Below are 17,253 nucleotides of genomic sequence, written 5' to 3' on the forward strand. Positions count from 1 at the left end.
TTTAGAAAGGTGAGTCTCATTGTTCAGTTTTTCAGTAAGACTGATGAGAAAACCTCCCACTGTACACTGACTCCTACATCACAAATAACTCATTACATATATGATTAAGCAGGGGTCCATAAAACCCACACACATCTTATTTTCCAGGACACTTTGATTAAAAAATTAAAAAAGTGTTATGTTCTTCCTGCACCGAGACACCTGAGACTGCCTTATCTGTATTATGTTACTAAATGATTTTTGTCAAAAATTGTCAAATTTTAAAATGACTAAAAATGCTAGATATTGGTCATTTATAGTCTGTTGATACATGTGGTACTATAGTCCAAAAATAGCAGGAAAAAAACACCATATTATGGAATGTCCAAAAATGACCCCCTCAAAAAAAAGTCCTACCATAACATGTTGATTTTTGTCAAAAATGGTGAAATTTTAAAATGCCTAAAAATTCTTAAAATTGTATAATTATGGTCTGTTGATACATGTGGTAGTATAGTTTGTCCAAAAATAGCAAAAAAAAACAATATTTTGGGATGTCCAAAAACTGAAAAAAAGTAATACAATAGCATGTCGATTTTTGTCAAAAATGGTCAAATTTTAAAATGCCTAAAATGCTTCAAATGGGTCAGTTATAGTCTGTTGATATATATTCGAGCATAATATGGCAAGGAAAAAAACACCATATTATTAAAAAAATGTGAAGGTCATACTACACTGAAGCTGTTGTCTACATTCTCTCAAAAAGAGGAATTTAACTTGCAGAGCACGGGAGTTGCTGGTCTACTGCTGCCTCAATTGATAAGGTTTGTTTGTTTTATTCTGTGATTTTAGTGTTTTAAAGGATTCGTTCAATTTCACCAAAGTCACGCAATAACAAATAAACTGACAGATCAAGGACAGAAACTCCTGCGTTCTGTGAGGGAAAATTACTGTTTTTGTCAATGGAGTGTGGTGGTTTTGTGGTTTTTATCAGCATAATAAACTTTATTAATAGAGCACTATACATACAAGGGATGAAGATGGAATAAAAAAATGACAAACGACAAATAAACAAACAAAACCCAGACAATAAAATACAGTAGATAATAGAATATATACAGTAATAAAAATATCAAAATTAGTTAAACCAAGTTACACAGGTAGCTTATAGGCAGTAAACTATGTTTATCTGCATTACAAGGTTTAAGCTTCTGTGTTCTCATGTCTGTATATGGTTGTTATTATTTAAATTCCTGTCTCTGTGCTGCCCCCAGGTGGAGGTGAAGGGCAGTGTAAGCAGCGGCGACATCGTGGTCATCTCCCTCAACCAGCCGGCCAACCTGGTGGAGGAGAAAGTCCCAGAGCTGGAGGAGTGAGTGAGACTTTTATCTCATCATTTACTTTGCTTTAAGATTATATTCTGTGCACTTTTAGTATTAGGGTAGAGTCACATTTAGAAAATCATTTTTTAATTAAGTCGTAAATATTTAATTCATTACGAGAATAAAGGCATAAATATCTAATCAATTACGAGAATAAAGTCGTAATTAAAGTAAAGTATATTTTCGACGTTTTATTTTCAAGTGTATTCTCGTAATTAATTCAATATTTTCAAGTTCATTCTCTTAATTTATTCAATATTTACGACTTTAATCTTGTAATTCGTTTTTTTTTTCTCCCCCAAATGTTGCCCTAATACTCTGTCGTAATAATTCATTATATATATCATTTTTCCCCTCTCAGGGCTTTGGGTGCAGCTCTGGGCTGGACGGTGAGCATCACAGAGGTGTCGAACGCTAACGGAGGATCTTCAGGGTCCAGAACTCTGAGAGCCGCCAAGAAGACGCTGGTCAGCTTCATCAGCTTAGACGGACAAGAAGTCGTCTCTTCTGAACACGTCACAAAGTAACAGTTTCACTTTTAACATTAGTGCTAAAAAATACACTTTGATATGCATTTTTACATACAAGTTATGACAAATCCAGACTTATTAATATGTTATAATTAGCTTGTAGGGGTGAATTGTAACTGTTTTCCCATTTCTGCAAATAATATACTTCTACTCATTTTAATATATTTAGGTTACATTTTCCTCTCTGTGTCCTTGAATTTCACTGCAACATATAAAATCTCTATAAATCCTGCAGCTCTGTGAAATAAGCACAATCAAACAACTTAAACATGTCTTTGTGCAGAATAACACAGTTAGAATGACAGAAATCAGAGAAAAAGTTGAATTTCTCTGATAATTTAAATTTGAATTAATCAGCATTTATATATGAACACTTTTCCAAGTGTCCACAAGTCTCACGAATGTTGTTTTAAAAAGAAAAAAATATATAACAAAAAAGACACAAAATGACAAAAAAGGTCACAAAATAACCCCCCAAAATGATGTAAAAACACACACAAAAGAAAAAGATCCTCTCATCTCTGCTCTGTGCAAACAGCCTCTCCTGTCCTCTCCTCTCTGCTCTGTGTAAACAGAATGACCCATGCAGAATAAAGGTGATCTTAAATCTATTAAATTAGTTGATAGACAGAAAATATATTGGCCACTATTTTGATGACATTTTTCGTCTAAAAACATTTGACGGTTCCAGCTTCTTTAAATGTGAAGGTTTGCTGCTTTTCCTTTGAATAATGTTCATGAATGCAATATGTTTGTTATAATGTTGAGGCCTGGACAAAACAAAACATTGTGAATGTGTCACTTTGAGCAACTGTGACACCAATTCTCTCAATTTGAATAGAAAAGACACAGGAGGTTGTTTATTATTATACTGAAAATAATCAGAATCAGAATCACCTTTAGTCATTGCACAGAGTAACAAGTACTAGGACAATGAAATTAGCCATCAACCCGTCCAAACGTATACTTAAACACACATAAAATACATAATGAAGCATTGTAAGTAAAATGAAGTAAAACCCCACATTTTTCTGCACAAGCTGTAATAAAATCTTTACTGCTACTCGTCAGGAAGCTGCAGAGCCAGTCAGCGTCTGTGATGGTGGAGCTGGTCCAGGTGTTCGGGGACGGGCTTCATTTTGACGTGGAGATAAAACCTGTAGGCCCCGCCTCCAACCAAGCCGTGGTCATCGCTCTGGCCGTGCTGCTGGCCCTGAGCCTGCTGGGACTGGTCCTTGTTGCTGCCTTCATCATTAGGTGAGACAACTATTGGTCAAACTATAATATTTAACTATAATTATATATTTGTTTTGTTTGTTGTGTACATACTACACTATTACCATCACCAATCATCATCCAATAAAATGCCCATTACTGCCTCAGACATAAGGATCCAGCCTGTTTGTAATATCTTAACGCTCGTCATGTGTTTAATTTGTCAGGTTCAAACTGAGGCAAAAACATGAGGAGGATTCTGACAAAGAGATTCTTTACATCGACCGACCTTCTGCAGATCACATGTAACAACAACTCATCCTGCTCTAAATCACGTCTCAGCTCTCAGTTTGAATATTGTTTTTAATGGTTACCTCTCTTTGTTTTTCCAGGAACTCTTCTCAGGAGATTCTCAAAGCATTTGAAAAGGTATAGCATGTTGATTTTTTTCAAAAATGGTCAAATTTTAAATGCCTAAAAATTCTACAAATGGCCCAATTATAGTCTGTTGATACATGTGGTAGTATAGTTTGACATAAAAAATAGATAAAAAAACAGCATATTATGGGATGTAAAAAAATAAGTCATAATATAGCATGTTGATTTTTGATTTCTTAAAATGGTCAATTATAGTATGTTGATACATTTTAGAGCATAATATGGCCAGAAATGACAGAAAAACATCATATTATGGGATGTCCAAACACTGAAAAAAGTCAAACGATTTTTGTCAAAAATGGTCAAAAATTTAAATACCTAAAAATGTTTAAAATGGGTCAATTATAGTCTGTTGATACATGTGGTAGTATAGTTTGTCCAAAAATAGCGAAAAAAACAAACATCTGAAAAGGTAAAGAGGAAGAAATAACTTGGTACATTGTTGACACTTTTAAATGAGATCTGAGTCACATTTGTTTGTGTTTCAGGGACGGATGGGGACAGGAGAGAGGGCAGAGACGGACAGAGACAGTGTGAGGTCTGAAGAGGCCAAACAGACGGAGGACGGGGATGGAAATGAAAGCCGCACGTCTTCTCTCTGAAAGCTGCAGAGTGCCGCTAAAATAATTACAGACTTAATTATATTTCGTTTATACTTTTGCTTCAGAATATTTTAATTTAACAGCCTTTATGCCAAGATACATTTCTAAACTCAAATACTTTAATTTGATGCCTAAAAGTAAAGATGAGTCAGTTTTCTGTGACCTCATGTCCTTCCTGTTTGTTTTATTTATTTCCTTCATGTGGCTGCACAAGCTGTGAGTCTGTTTTAAGAAATGGCACTTTAATCAAGACATTTATTTTGGTGACGGTTAAAATGCTCCAACTGTATTTCAGATTTTATATTGTAAGAAAGTTTTGCTGTTAACACTTATTCTTTTTTCTCTGTCTGTAAAACTAAACTTATCTTTCACGTGATATTGTGTTCCTGTGTCACTTTTAAGTTTTGTTTTTATGCTCATTTTCGATGCACTTTATTGGCAAAAGAAAATGTAAATAACATGAATGCAGCTCTGCAGTGGAACTGGAACATGAAACCACCACAATAAACAATCTGTACAGATCAACTCAACGTTTTGTGTCACGTTGGAATTTTTATTTTTCTAATAATTTCAAAATGTGAAATCTGTTTCTGTACCTGGAAAAAATACAGAAAAATAAATAAATAATTCAAGAAAAAATATACTGTAAAAAGCTGATAAAAATAAAAGTAACAACTGAAAAAACTAAAATAAATAATTATAGAAATATATAAATGCTTGGAATGGGTCGGTTGGTTGATACGTCTGTTGGCCAATGTTGTCCAAAAATGACCCCCTCAAAAAAATGGCACGCTATAGCATGTTGATTTTTGTCCAAAAATGGTCAGAATTTAAAATTCCTAAAAATTCTTCAAATTGGTCAATTTACTACATTTAGTCATGTAGTAGTATAAATAGACTAAAACTAGTGGAAAAAAACACCATATTATGGGATGTCCAAAAATGCCCCCCTCAAAGTCTAGTTTTAAAATGCCTAAAAATGCTTCAAATGGCCCAATAATAGTCTTTTGATGCATATTAGAGCATCAAATGGCCAGAATTGAAAGAATAACACCATATTATGGGATGTCCAAAAATGACCCTCTCACAAAAAAAAGTTGTACTGTAGCATGTCGTTTGTCAAAAATGGTTAAATTCTAAAATGCCTAAAAATACTAGAAATGTCCTTATAAAACTCCAGAGCATAACATGGCCAGAAATGACAGAAAAACATATTATGGGATGTCCAAAAACTGAAAAAAGTCATACTATAGTATGTTGACTTTTGTCAAATTCAAAATGCCTAAACCTGTTTCTAATGGGTCAGTTATAGTCTGTTGATACGTGTGGTAGTTTGTCCATAAATAGCAAAATAACACCATATTATGGGTTTTCCAAAAATTACACCCCATAAAAAAAGTCATACTATACTAAGTTGATTATTGTCCAAAGTGGTCAATTTTTTTAACAGTCTAAAATGCCCAAAATGGGTCAATTATGGTCTGTTGATACATGTGGTCATATATTTTATCCAAAAATTGGGAAAAAAACTCCATATTATGGGATGTCCAAAAATGACCACCCTCACAAAAAGTCAAATTTTAAAAAGTCAAAAAAAGCTTAAAATGGGTCAGATATAGTCTGTTGATACACATTAATTAAATAACAATTATATATATCCATATAAAATAAAACCACCACCATCGAACACCTGTGTAGCTGCAGTAATAAAAGTCCAAACAGCTTCTTTTGTTTACCTTACTTACATTTACCTGCAGCTTTTTGATCCATTCAGGCTCGTCAGGCTCTTCGCCGCTGCAGAGAACCTGAAAAGTTTTATTTTTCTGATATTTTTCTTGTTGGACACAGAGGAAAATAAATAAAAAAAACCTCACAGCTCCACATGGATTTCAGTTCATAATTCTTCATATTAAAACTGTTTTTATTAATTTATTCTCTATTAAAATAAAATCAGAAGAAAATCAGAACACAGCAGAAGAAGCGAAAAAAATAAACAATAGATTATGGAATGTACTTCAGTAAAGAAAATAAAAGCTCCAGCTGGTCCAACATGGGGGGCTTTATTACAACCACAGTCAAATAAAGCACCGCTTTTATATATTCATATATATATAAAGATATTTATATATATATTTATATAGTTTTCATATACACCTTCAGGCAATGACTAGAGAGGATTCTTTACAGAATCAAGTTTCTCGTGGTTCTCTTAATTTACAGGTAAACTTAGTTTCTGGATAACCACAGAAAAAGTCAAGGCAACTTTCTTTTGCCTCGTTCATAAAGTACAAAACTGGCACAGAGGACGACCATTTTTATACACAGTAAAAATGCAATAAAATTAAATTACATACAGAGGAGACAAAAGTTCTGTAAACCTTTCCCCGTTACAGCAAACCTCAAACAAATAAAATCACTTTCCAAAACAAATTCAAATCAGTATAAAACACACAAAAAACAAAACAAAAAACTCTTTTTTTGCCCTTTGAAAAAAATGTGCTATAGCTTGTTACGACTTTTTCTGTTTTTCGTCTTTATTTGTCAAACGGAGGAGGAGGAAGGGGGGGGGTGTCGGCTGTGCGTGGAGTCCCAGTTTTATAGAGCGAAACGACACGGCGAGCGCCACTGAAGCTGGAAAAACCGACCGACTGAACATCAGCAGAAGGCAACGAACAGCAGCACAAACAGCAGAAAGAGAAGAAGAAGAAGAAGAAGAAGGAACCAAAAAACAGGGAAAAGTTTTTCCCTCTGAGCAGAATTCAGATTTCAAAAAAGAAGAAAAAGGGAAAATAAAAAGTTGTCGTTAAAGATCTCATGGCGGCTGTGAGTTGATGATGTCATGAAGAGGGCGGGCCTTTAACGGTTGACAGTTTGGTGAGAATGGCGATGGTGGCGTCCACCGTCCTGTACAGCATGTCCAGCATGTCGGGGGCGGAGCCAGCGCTCGGGAACACCTGCGAGGAGGAGGAGGAGGAGGAGGAGGAGGAGGAGGAGGGGGGGGGCGGCGCCGCACGCCTCTGGCCCCTCCCCCACCAGCCCGAGGGACGACGGGAAGGCAGCAGTGGCGGCGTCCTCTGAGAGGGGCGGGGCAGAGCTGCAGCCGGCCTTAGAGCCCGCCTCCTTCTCGTCCTTCACCTCCTCTGACGCGGCGGTCATCGCCTCGCCCCTCCTCCCCTCCATCGCCGCCGCCTCCTCCTCTTCGTGTCGCGGCGGCTCAGGCTCGTCCCCCTGCACAAACCCCTCCCCCGCCTCCTGCAGCAGTGAGGAGGACGAGGAGAACGACGAGGACGAGGAGGACGACGCCTCCATCTTCTCCTCCTTGGGGGAGGAGTCCAGGTTCCCGGAGGAGGAGGTGGGGCCGGGGTCGGGGGAGGGCGGGTCCTGCTCCGTGCCCGGGTCGATGAGCGATGAGGAGTCCCGCGTCTCTGTGTCCGAGGTGCTGGTGGGCGTCAGCGCCTCCTGGTGGTCGGGCTTCGGCTCGCCGCAGGGCGGGAGTGCCGAGGAGGAGGAGGAGGTGGAGGCCACGCAGAGCGGAGCCGCCGCCTCGCCGGCTCGGTCGTCATCACTGCTCACACGCCGCCGCTTCACCGGGGTCGCACCTTCATCCTCAACTGACACACAGACACAGAGACACAGGTCAAATAAGTGAGAATAATAAATATCATTCTGAACCCCAATAAGCTGTTTTGGGGTGTTTATCTTTATTTTTCTTTGACATTTTAGTCTCAGTGTCCTCGTGTTTCACTGCAACATATAAAATCTATAAATCTATAAGTCCTGCAGCTCTGTGGAATCAGCACAATCAGAACACAAACCTGTCTTAGTGCAGAATAACAGTTATTATGACAGAAATTCGAAAATATAATTTATATATAAACACTCGACCCACAAGTGTCACTACCACTGGGGAAAAAGTCTAATTGTCTTTTCTCAGATTTTCAGTGAATATTTGTCACGTGACCGTTTGTCTCAGCAGAATCAATCATATCTTCACAGTGTCTCTGAGAAGCAGAATTTAATGTTTTTAACAGGATCTGGTTAGTGCAAAAGCTTTATTTTAAATGACACATGGAGAATAAAGAGATTCTGACACAAATATCAACATTTTAACACAAGTTTTGGTCACTTTTTATTCCTATCTGATGATCTGTTCAAGGACTGTGGGAAATTCCATCGATAATGTCAGTTATTACAGTTTCTTTCTACAATAAATGGTGTATTTTTGGAGATTGCTTAAAGAAAACATACGTTCCCATCAGAGGGGTTAAAGAGACAGTAACCTTTAGGATACTCTAGGTGCAGTGTGTGTGTGTGTGTGTGTGTGTGTGTGTGGTACCTTTGGCCTTGTGGTCCTTGGCCTCCAGCTCCAGAGCGTTGCGCTGCTGCACACAGACCCGACAGCGAGTCTGTAGCTCCTGCAGCGCGGGACAGAGCGCCGGGTCGACCGTCTGAGGAGGCTGGACAGACAGCAGCAGCAGCAGAGCCCTCAGATCCTAAAACACAGAGAGAGAGAGACAGAGAGAGAGAGAGAGAGACGCTCAGGGCTCAGAGACAGACAGCAAAAGAGGTGTGTCTGTGTGTGTGTGTGTGTGTGTCTGTGTTCGTACGGCGTTCAGCAGGGCGCTGGTCTTGCTCAGCTCGGCGTGGTGAGCTGCCAGCTCCGGCTGCAGGCTGCTCTGCTCACTCAGCAGGTTTGTCACCAGAACACCAATCAGGTTAGCACAGCTGGGCCCGGACAGCACCTGGACCTGCACACACACACGCACACACAGAGCAAACAATTATACACACACAGGCTGTTAGTGTGGTTCCTAACCACCAATTTTCCTCACATTTCAATGAAAGTTCAGACACTGACTAGTCTAAAAGTTAGAAAAATATAAAATATTTAAAAAAATCCAAAATACTCTGGAGTGAAGAATTTACTAAATTAAATGAGAAAATTGATTTCTGAAAATACACCAAAATGATTGTTTGTCAAAAAATATTTGAGGGAACATTGAGGCTAATGAACAGTCAGCAAATTAGTTACAAAATAGAGTTTAAAAATGGCATTAATATGGACATTTTTCAGTCTTGAAAATTTAACAAAATTATAATTTGTCTTAAGATATTTGGGCAACATTGAGGCTAATTAGACATATTATAAGAAATATTACTAAAATGTAAAAAACAAAAAACAAAAAAAAAAACAACCAAAGTTGGGATTTTAACACCTTAAAACTGGTTTAATGTGGAAATTTGTCTACAAAAATGCAACAACATTTTGGCTAATTAAAACTGTTGGAAATGATAAAATGTTTTAAAAAAAATTATATATATATATATTAGGGCCAGGACTTTAACGCGTTAAGATTAATTAATTACACAAAAATTAACGCGTTAAAAAAATTGACGCATTTTAATCACACTTATTTTTGCACCGCGGAATGTTTCTCACTGGATGAGTTTCAGGCAGACCGATTATACTGGAGCACCAACTAGCGTTCATGAGTTCAGACAACAACAAACCACAGTGAACATGAAGGAAGAAGCTGATGAGACGCTTTGGTTGGCCCCGTGGATGATGGGACATTTTATTACAAAAAACGAACGGATGGAAGCGTCGATAAAAGCATGGTTGTGTGCAAGCTATGAGCCTAAAACCAAAGTATTATAGTTCACAGAAGGTCTACCTACCTATAGGCTACCTGAATTTATGAAATGTACTATATTTCTTAATATGCTATTGCTACACTTAATGGCAAAAATTGCAGTGGTCTGTTGGACTTGATCAAAAATAAACAATATTTTGTTGCTTAAGCTTATGTATTCAGTCATTATTCAATGGTATACTAAAAACCCATGTGGAAAAAATTACTTCTCACTGTTCTCAGGTCAAATATTTATATGCGATTAAAATATGATTAATTTTGATTAATCAATTAATTTTTTTAATCGAGTCCCGGCCCTAATATATATATATATATATATTTAATATTTATATTATAATAAATAGCTTTAATGAGGACAATTCCCATTTCTGAAAATACAACAAATAATGAAAGCTGGGAAAGATGAAAAAACCTTTTTTTTTTAAATTCAGAAAAAAATACTAAAGCAAAGCTGCACTCCAGCTTTTCTGCAATTTTATATTTTTGTACCTTGTGCAGGAAGCAGGTGAGGAAGGAGTAGGCCACGTTGTTGTTCAGGAACGTCCTCTCGTCCATCAGGATGCACTTGATGTACTCGCTGAAGGCCGGATCCTCACACAGCAGCTTCACACACGTCTTCGCCAGAGCCGACTGAGAGACCGCAGAGCAAACATCAGGTCACAAATAACAATAATAATAACAACAACTAGAAAAAGACATTTTGAGTGTGCTTGACTCTGGCTCACCCATACAGTATTGACACTGTCAAGTCGTTTACAGTATAATATCCCTACCGTGCTGAGGTCTGTGACCGATCAAGCTTTCAACGTGTGTGTGTGTGTGTGTGTGTGTGTGTGTGTGTGTGTGTGTGTGTGTGTGTGTGTGTGTGTGTGTGTGTGTGTGTGTGTGTCAAGCAACCAGGGCCAGGTGGCGGAGCAGCTGCTCCTGTGACATTTGACGCCACTGACAGAGAGAGAGAAAAACTGCTGAAAAGTGCCCCTTGAACAGAAAGCATTTTTGGCAAAACCATAATTCTTATGATTGATCCGACTTCAGTTTGAGCATCCTGAGTTCTTCCTGAATGTCTACATATGTGTTTTTTCAAGAAAAATTAAGAAAATGTTTTTTTAGGGCGATCAGAAGAAACTGGTACTTCTGCTTTCCTCCAGAAATTTTCCTGCCTTTTAAACATGGCGGTCTATGAGGCTGTGGGTGCGTGTTGGTGACACATCTGTGGGTCCTAAACCCAAACTATAACTCTGACAGCTTTAGCAGACTAATGTGAGTGAGAAGACGAATTTTCCTATGTTTCCATGTATAAATTATTTCTGTAGTGGCGTTTGCGGCCTTGAGCGCAGTTTGCAAATTTTTGCCAATTTTTTTCTCTCTCTCTCCACTCTAGGATGATGTCATCCACTGTAGCCCCTCCATAGGGTAACAATGGGGGGATTTTTTGGTTTGTTTTTGCTGAATAATTTGAAAACCGTTTTCCAAAACCCTTAGAAAAGTCATAGCACACTTGTCATGGCCAAGCCGGTCGATTTGATACCTTTTTAGTGAATGTTTAAAAAACACGGAAGAAACTGAAAAATAAATAGGAAGAAGCCCGGTGGATAGTATATAGTGTGCTCTTACAAGCACACGCAATAAAAACAGCTGGATTTAATGGTGATAGAAGGTGTCAGACCTGAGACTGGCAGAGCTCCGTCCACAGTTTGGGGAAGAGAGCGAGGTGAAGAGGAAGTCCTTCATACGCGATCAACACACCTGAGAGAGAGAAATTAAACATTCAATGACTTTATATTCCTGTGTGAGCGAGCAGTTTTTTTATATGAATGTGTGTGTTTTCATGCGTACTCAGTTTGACGAGCGTGTCAGTGAATTTCTCGCAGTTGATGGCGACGCGACAGAGCAGGTGGCTGAACTGATGGTAGGACAGGAAATAATCCAGCAGCATCCGGTCGTACACCTCGTCCTTACCCTGAGAGAGACACACATAAAATCTCTATAAATCTATAAGTCCTGCAGCTCTGTGGAATCAGCACAACCATGGCTAGAAGTGGGAACAACTCAGACATGTCTTTGTGCAAAATAACACGGACTGACAGAAATCATAAAAAAGGTTGAATTTCTCTTTGTCTCCTCTTTTTTTAAATTTGAATAAATCAGAATTTATATATAAACACTTTTCCAAGTGCCCACAAGTGTCACGAATGTTGTAAAAAATAAAAAAAGAATTACCAAAAAGAATACACTAATTTCACAAAGTCACAAAATGAACAAAAAAAAGTCAATTAAAGACCAAAAAAGGACAAAAAATAACAAAAAAGATCTAATAAAAAAGACAACAAAAAAACACAAAATATAAAAAAAAAATGTAAAAAATATTTTAAAAAGACAAAAAATTATTTTACATAATATGACCAAAACCAGTGTTCTCCACATATTATACGTATTGAAGTATTGGCAGAATTTTATGTTTTTAACAGGATCTGGTCAGTGCAAACACTTTATTTTAAATGACACATGTAGAATAAAGAGACTGACACAAATATCAACATTTATTTATAACATCACCTGAATTAAACTGTATGAAATGAATCTAGATCTAATCTATCTTAATAAACTTTATGAAGTGACTCTTGAATGTTATTTTGTTTCTCACCTTGCTGCTCTCCACCATGGACGGCAGCAGACACATGTTGAGCTCCGGTCGAGGAGGTCGGATGTTGTTCTTGGCTCCCATCAGCTTGATGTTCTCTCTGCAGGGCAGGTACGGCCCGAACGACACTGCACGCACGCGCACGCACACGCACACACACACACACACACACACAGTCACTGAAACTGCTGTTCAGATAATAATAACTGACATTAATGTATTAGGAGGAGGAGTGTGGCTCACTGGGGATGTTGCTGTGGTGGTAGGTGCAGTGGTTGTGCTGCAGGAAGGGAACCAGCGTGTGCAGGAAGTCGTGAGGACTCAACAGAACCAGTTCCTTCAGAACGTCTGCAGAACAAACAGCAGTGGAGAAATTAATATCTTAAAATGGGTTTAATATGGAAACTTTACTTTCCTTAAAATACACTAAAAATATTATATGTCTAAAAATATTTGGGCAACATTGTGGCTAATTAACAATGTTAGAAAATAAATAAAAAGGGCAAAAAACACTCAAGGGGGATATGAATATATATGTATTAAAAAGACAAATTTCATGATGGAAAAATGTATTCCCTTAAAATACCCCAAAATCATCATTAGTCTAAAAATAGGAAATATTATACAAATGTTAAAAAAACAACAACAACAAAAAAAACAACCATATTTTTTTTATATCTTAAAAATTGTTTTAATATCGAACATTCTCTTTCCTTAAAATACACAAAAAATAATATTTGTCCAAAACTATTTGGGCAATATAGAGGCTAATTAACAATATTAGGAAATTATGTTAAAAATCTATATTAAATAGATTAAATATTATTTTGAAAAAAAGCTGGAGGGGGGACTTTAATATCTCAAATATTGGCTTAATATGAAAAGAATTATTTAACTTACAATACACCAAAATTATTATTTTTCTTAAAATATTTGGGCAACATTGTGGCAAATTAACACTGTTAGGAAATGATTAAGAAAAAAAGGGCAAAAAACACTGGAGGGAGATCATAATATACAAAAAAAAGGGTTTAATATGGAGAAAATAATAAATCCTTAAAATACACAAAAATCACAATTTTTCTTAAAATATGAAATATTATTTAAAAAAAGTAAAAAAACAAAAAAAACAACCGTGGTTGGGGCTTTAATATCCTAAAAATTGGTTTAATATGGAAAATTTTCATTCCTTAAAATTCACCAAAAAAATGTATTTGTCTATAAATATTTGGGCAACATTGTGCTAATTAAAACTGTTGAAATGATTAAAAATAAAAAATATATATTCCAAAAAAATTCTGTCTGTTACCCAGGCAGGCGTTGCGGAGCTCCGGGGGGCTGTAGGAGTTGAGGAGTGTGAGCAGCTTGTGGGCGAAGTCGATCCTCTCCTGCCACTGGATCAGAGCCTGCTTCACATCTGGACACAACAGAAACATCTGCTCACACCTCTCACACACATCCTTCACAATTAACCACAATTAACTTTAACTGAATTACAATTAACTGGGTGCGGCTTTTAATTTTGTCAGATTGCAACTGTCCGCTGTGTTGAATCTCTGGTCAGAATATATGATAAGCTTCTCACTAACTTCGTACATATTCACCGGTATGCAAGTGACATAAGAGTAAAAACCATGGATAGAAATATAAGTGGATACAGAGTTGGAGGTGGGGCTCTGTTCATTCCTATGAAAGCTGCTCAGTGGAGTATGAAGCCATGACTTCCAAGTATAAAAAATACCCGGATTGATCTTCTGCTTCTTCTGGAGCAGCGCAATTAAAACTTCCACAAACTTGAATGTGAATAAAATGATTTAATCTTACGGCTCTCCTAGACTTTTAGAATGTTTTCGGACCGAATGGATCAAAGTCGTTTTGCGGGCTGTGACGTACAAGTTTCTGTCTACACCCGGTTATTGTTATTTTACGGTTTCGCTGCTATGTCGACTCTGTATTAAAGCCTGGCGCTCTGGCTGGGAGCTCCATAATAACAGATCTCATAGAAATGACCTCACAAGATTTCATGATGATAACTTTGCTGAAATGGTCATGAAAACAAGCAAGCTGGGGGAATAAATATATAGTTTTATATTTATCTTAACTTATTTCCTTGCATTTGCTGCTGAAACAGCTGAATTTCCCCTCTAAAGATCAATAAAAGCTTCTCTTATCCTAGAATATAAAATATAGTAGAGTCCAGTTAAACTCTGCGTGGTGAGTCTCACCTTTGCGCTGCAGGTACGGCCGCGTGGCTTTGAGGACGGACAGGAAGATGGAGAGCAGCTCCACGAGGTCGCCGGTCACGTGACACGCCGTCGCCTCGTGGTACATCATGTGCAGAGTGTTGAAGGACTGCAGGCGGACAGAGATCACCACGGTTACATCACAAACATCAGAAACAGGAGAGATATGATTTCATGTCCTCGAGCATCGAGAATTCACAGGTTTTATTATTACATTAACTTTAAATACTAAATACTTTAATAAAGTTTAAAGTGTTGCTGTTGTATTTAATCATTCAGCTTTAATTTAACTCCTCAGAATATAAGGTAATATAAGTCAATATTAAATAAATTAGTGACTAAATTAAAATAAATAATTAAAATGCACATAACTAAACAGAAAATAAAATACCCCTGAAAATTAATAATTTTTTTAAATAAAATTATATATATTTAGTTAGTGAGATTTTAAAAATCTTATTTAATACAATAAAACATGTTATTTATATATATATATATATATATACACATTTTTTATTTGTTTCAGCATTTATTTTACAGTAATTTCTTGCTTTTATTTGAATATTTATTTATATAATAACAATTTTCTACTTTATTTGATATAATTAAAAAATGACATATATATATACACATATAAATACCTAATTATATTCATATCATATTTTATATCATAAAAAACATTATATATGCACACATATATATATAATATATTTTAAAAATATTTTATTTTATTTTTTAAACTATGTTGACTCATTTTTTAATTTATATTTATATTTATATTATATATTTATTGCCTCATTTATTATTTTCATGTGAACATTAATATATATAATACTGACTTTTATTTTCTACTTTATTTGATATCATAAAATTGTATAGTGTATCTATACATATCTATCTATCTATCTATCTATCTATATATATATACACATATGTTTTAAGACGACAAATTTTCACCAAAGAACAGACAGATTTGTGGCCATCTGGAGATAATAACAATAATAATACTAATTGATTGTGATGATGATATAAGAAATCAAGACTGTTTATGTCTTATATTACTTTATGCGTCATTGAGTACCCTGAAAAGTGCAATATATAAAATGTGTTATTATTATTTATTATTATTATAATTATAATTATTATTTTATTTTTTTATTACGGTAGACTAATGAAAACTATGTCTATTTCTTCCAGTGGTCATATCATGTTTGCATCTTGCTAATGGGCATGTATTAGTATTATGCATAGGATTTTTATTCAGTCAAATGTAACATTTGCTGAGTTTGTTGATTTTTTAAAAAACTTTATTGAAGGTTTGGACAAAAAACTCAACTTCTCATGAAAGCCACTGTTATAAGCTCTCAAATACTTTTTGAATTTCATTTCCATCTGCTACAGAGGCTGAAAAATCTTCTGTTGAATTTCCAGAAAAACTTCAGGTTTTAGGGGGTTCTTTTAAAATCGCCCAGAGGTTTTCCAGGCATTTTTTCCAGGCATTTTTGGCCTTAATGGGTTAAGTCTCTTTTGTGTCTTTGTGCATTTTAGTTGTAAGTCATCTTGGTATTTTTAATATAAAACTGCTCTGCTTTTGATGCTTTTATAGTTATACAGGATATCCAGATCCAGATCCTGATCCTACCTCAGTCATGAGGATGAGTCCTCTGTTGAAGACCACCAGCAGTCGGTCCTCGTCGTTCTCCAGCAGAACCCTGAAGGCACTGAGAGAACAACAAAACAGCCTTTAGGATCCAGAGCAATCAAGTCCTAAAGGTAAATACAGAACACAGTCCCCTCTTTACATACACGCCCACTTTATGCTGATCACATGCTGTAAAATGTGTAATTGTGTCCTCTTGTATGTGAATCTTTGTGCATCCTGGGGTCCTTACACTGGTCCAACTGGACAGCTGAGAGATTCAATGAGTTTTCTTCATGTGTGATGATGTTAGTCAGTGAAACTTAAGATCAGTGTATAAAATGAGCTGCTGTGACCTCTAGGATAATCACAGCCTCAGGAAACTTTCACACAAAATCCAATTCTGCGTGCATATGATACACCAATCTTTACCCATGTTTATGTTTGGAGTTAGTGTGCCATCTAGCGGATGGAGTAATTATGAATAAAGGTAAAGCACAAAACCTAACCCAGGACTTTCACCAGGAGTGAAATGGCCAAAAATAGATGTAAAATGACCAAAATGGGGCACAAAAAATACAAAGATAGACATAAAAAATACTTTACAAAACATAGAATTACCTAAAAAAGATGTTAAATTACAAAAAAAAAACAGCATAACAATACCAAAAAATACATAAAATTACAAAAAAGGTGTAAAATGACAAAAGGAGACACAAAATGACCAAACAAATTCATACAATTACAAAAAAGATGTAAAATTACCCCAAAAGATGTAAAATTACCAAAAATAGACAATTACAAAAATACATAAAATGACAAAAGACACAAAATAATCAAAATAAAATGAAAAAATCCCAAAAAATAAACACCCTTAACTGTCTCCCAGCAGAGCAGTGTTGGTGCTTTTCCCATGGTTTTCTTGATAAT

At 36.3% G+C, this 17,253-nt stretch overlaps 2 protein-coding genes across 5 annotated transcripts in view; one reads left to right on the forward strand and one right to left on the reverse strand.

Annotated features, from left to right (window-relative positions):
• Window positions 1-5,531, forward strand: part of LOC131972083 (protocadherin Fat 4) — a 30,936-nt gene extending 25,405 nt beyond the window's left edge. The window contains exons 23-28 of the mRNA XM_059333844.1: window positions 1,254-1,351; window positions 1,723-1,884; window positions 2,963-3,148; window positions 3,334-3,411; window positions 3,499-3,535; window positions 4,033-5,531. Coding sequence (XP_059189827.1) covers window positions 1,254-1,351; window positions 1,723-1,884; window positions 2,963-3,148; window positions 3,334-3,411; window positions 3,499-3,535; window positions 4,033-4,146 — 675 coding nt within the window. The 3' untranslated portion in view covers window positions 4,147-5,531. The remainder of the gene's footprint in view (window positions 1-1,253; window positions 1,352-1,722; window positions 1,885-2,962; window positions 3,149-3,333; window positions 3,412-3,498; window positions 3,536-4,032) is intronic.
• Window positions 5,532-6,033: 502 nt separating this feature from the next.
• usp34 (ubiquitin specific peptidase 34) overlaps window positions 6,034-17,253 on the reverse strand; it is an 82,850-nt gene continuing 71,630 nt past the window's right edge. For all 4 annotated transcript variants that reach the window (XM_059331697.1, XM_059331680.1, XM_059331689.1 and 1 more), the window contains exons 67-77: window positions 16,327-16,405; window positions 14,667-14,793; window positions 13,751-13,858; window positions 12,685-12,789; window positions 12,445-12,569; window positions 11,637-11,760; window positions 11,467-11,546; window positions 10,290-10,430; window positions 8,754-8,894; window positions 8,483-8,639; window positions 6,034-7,757 (exon numbers count right to left, since the gene is read on the reverse strand). In XM_059331697.1, coding sequence (XP_059187680.1) covers window positions 7,003-7,757; window positions 8,483-8,639; window positions 8,754-8,894; window positions 10,290-10,430; window positions 11,467-11,546; window positions 11,637-11,760; window positions 12,445-12,569; window positions 12,685-12,789; window positions 13,751-13,858; window positions 14,667-14,793; window positions 16,327-16,405 — 1,942 coding nt within the window. In that variant the 3' untranslated portion in view covers window positions 6,034-7,002. The remainder of the gene's footprint in view (window positions 7,758-8,482; window positions 8,640-8,753; window positions 8,895-10,289; window positions 10,431-11,466; window positions 11,547-11,636; window positions 11,761-12,444; window positions 12,570-12,684; window positions 12,790-13,750; window positions 13,859-14,666; window positions 14,794-16,326; window positions 16,406-17,253) is intronic.

This window comes from Centropristis striata, chromosome 1 (genome assembly GCF_030273125.1).
Source record: "Centropristis striata isolate RG_2023a ecotype Rhode Island chromosome 1, C.striata_1.0, whole genome shotgun sequence".
Lineage (NCBI taxonomy): Eukaryota > Metazoa > Chordata > Actinopteri > Perciformes > Serranidae > Centropristis > Centropristis striata.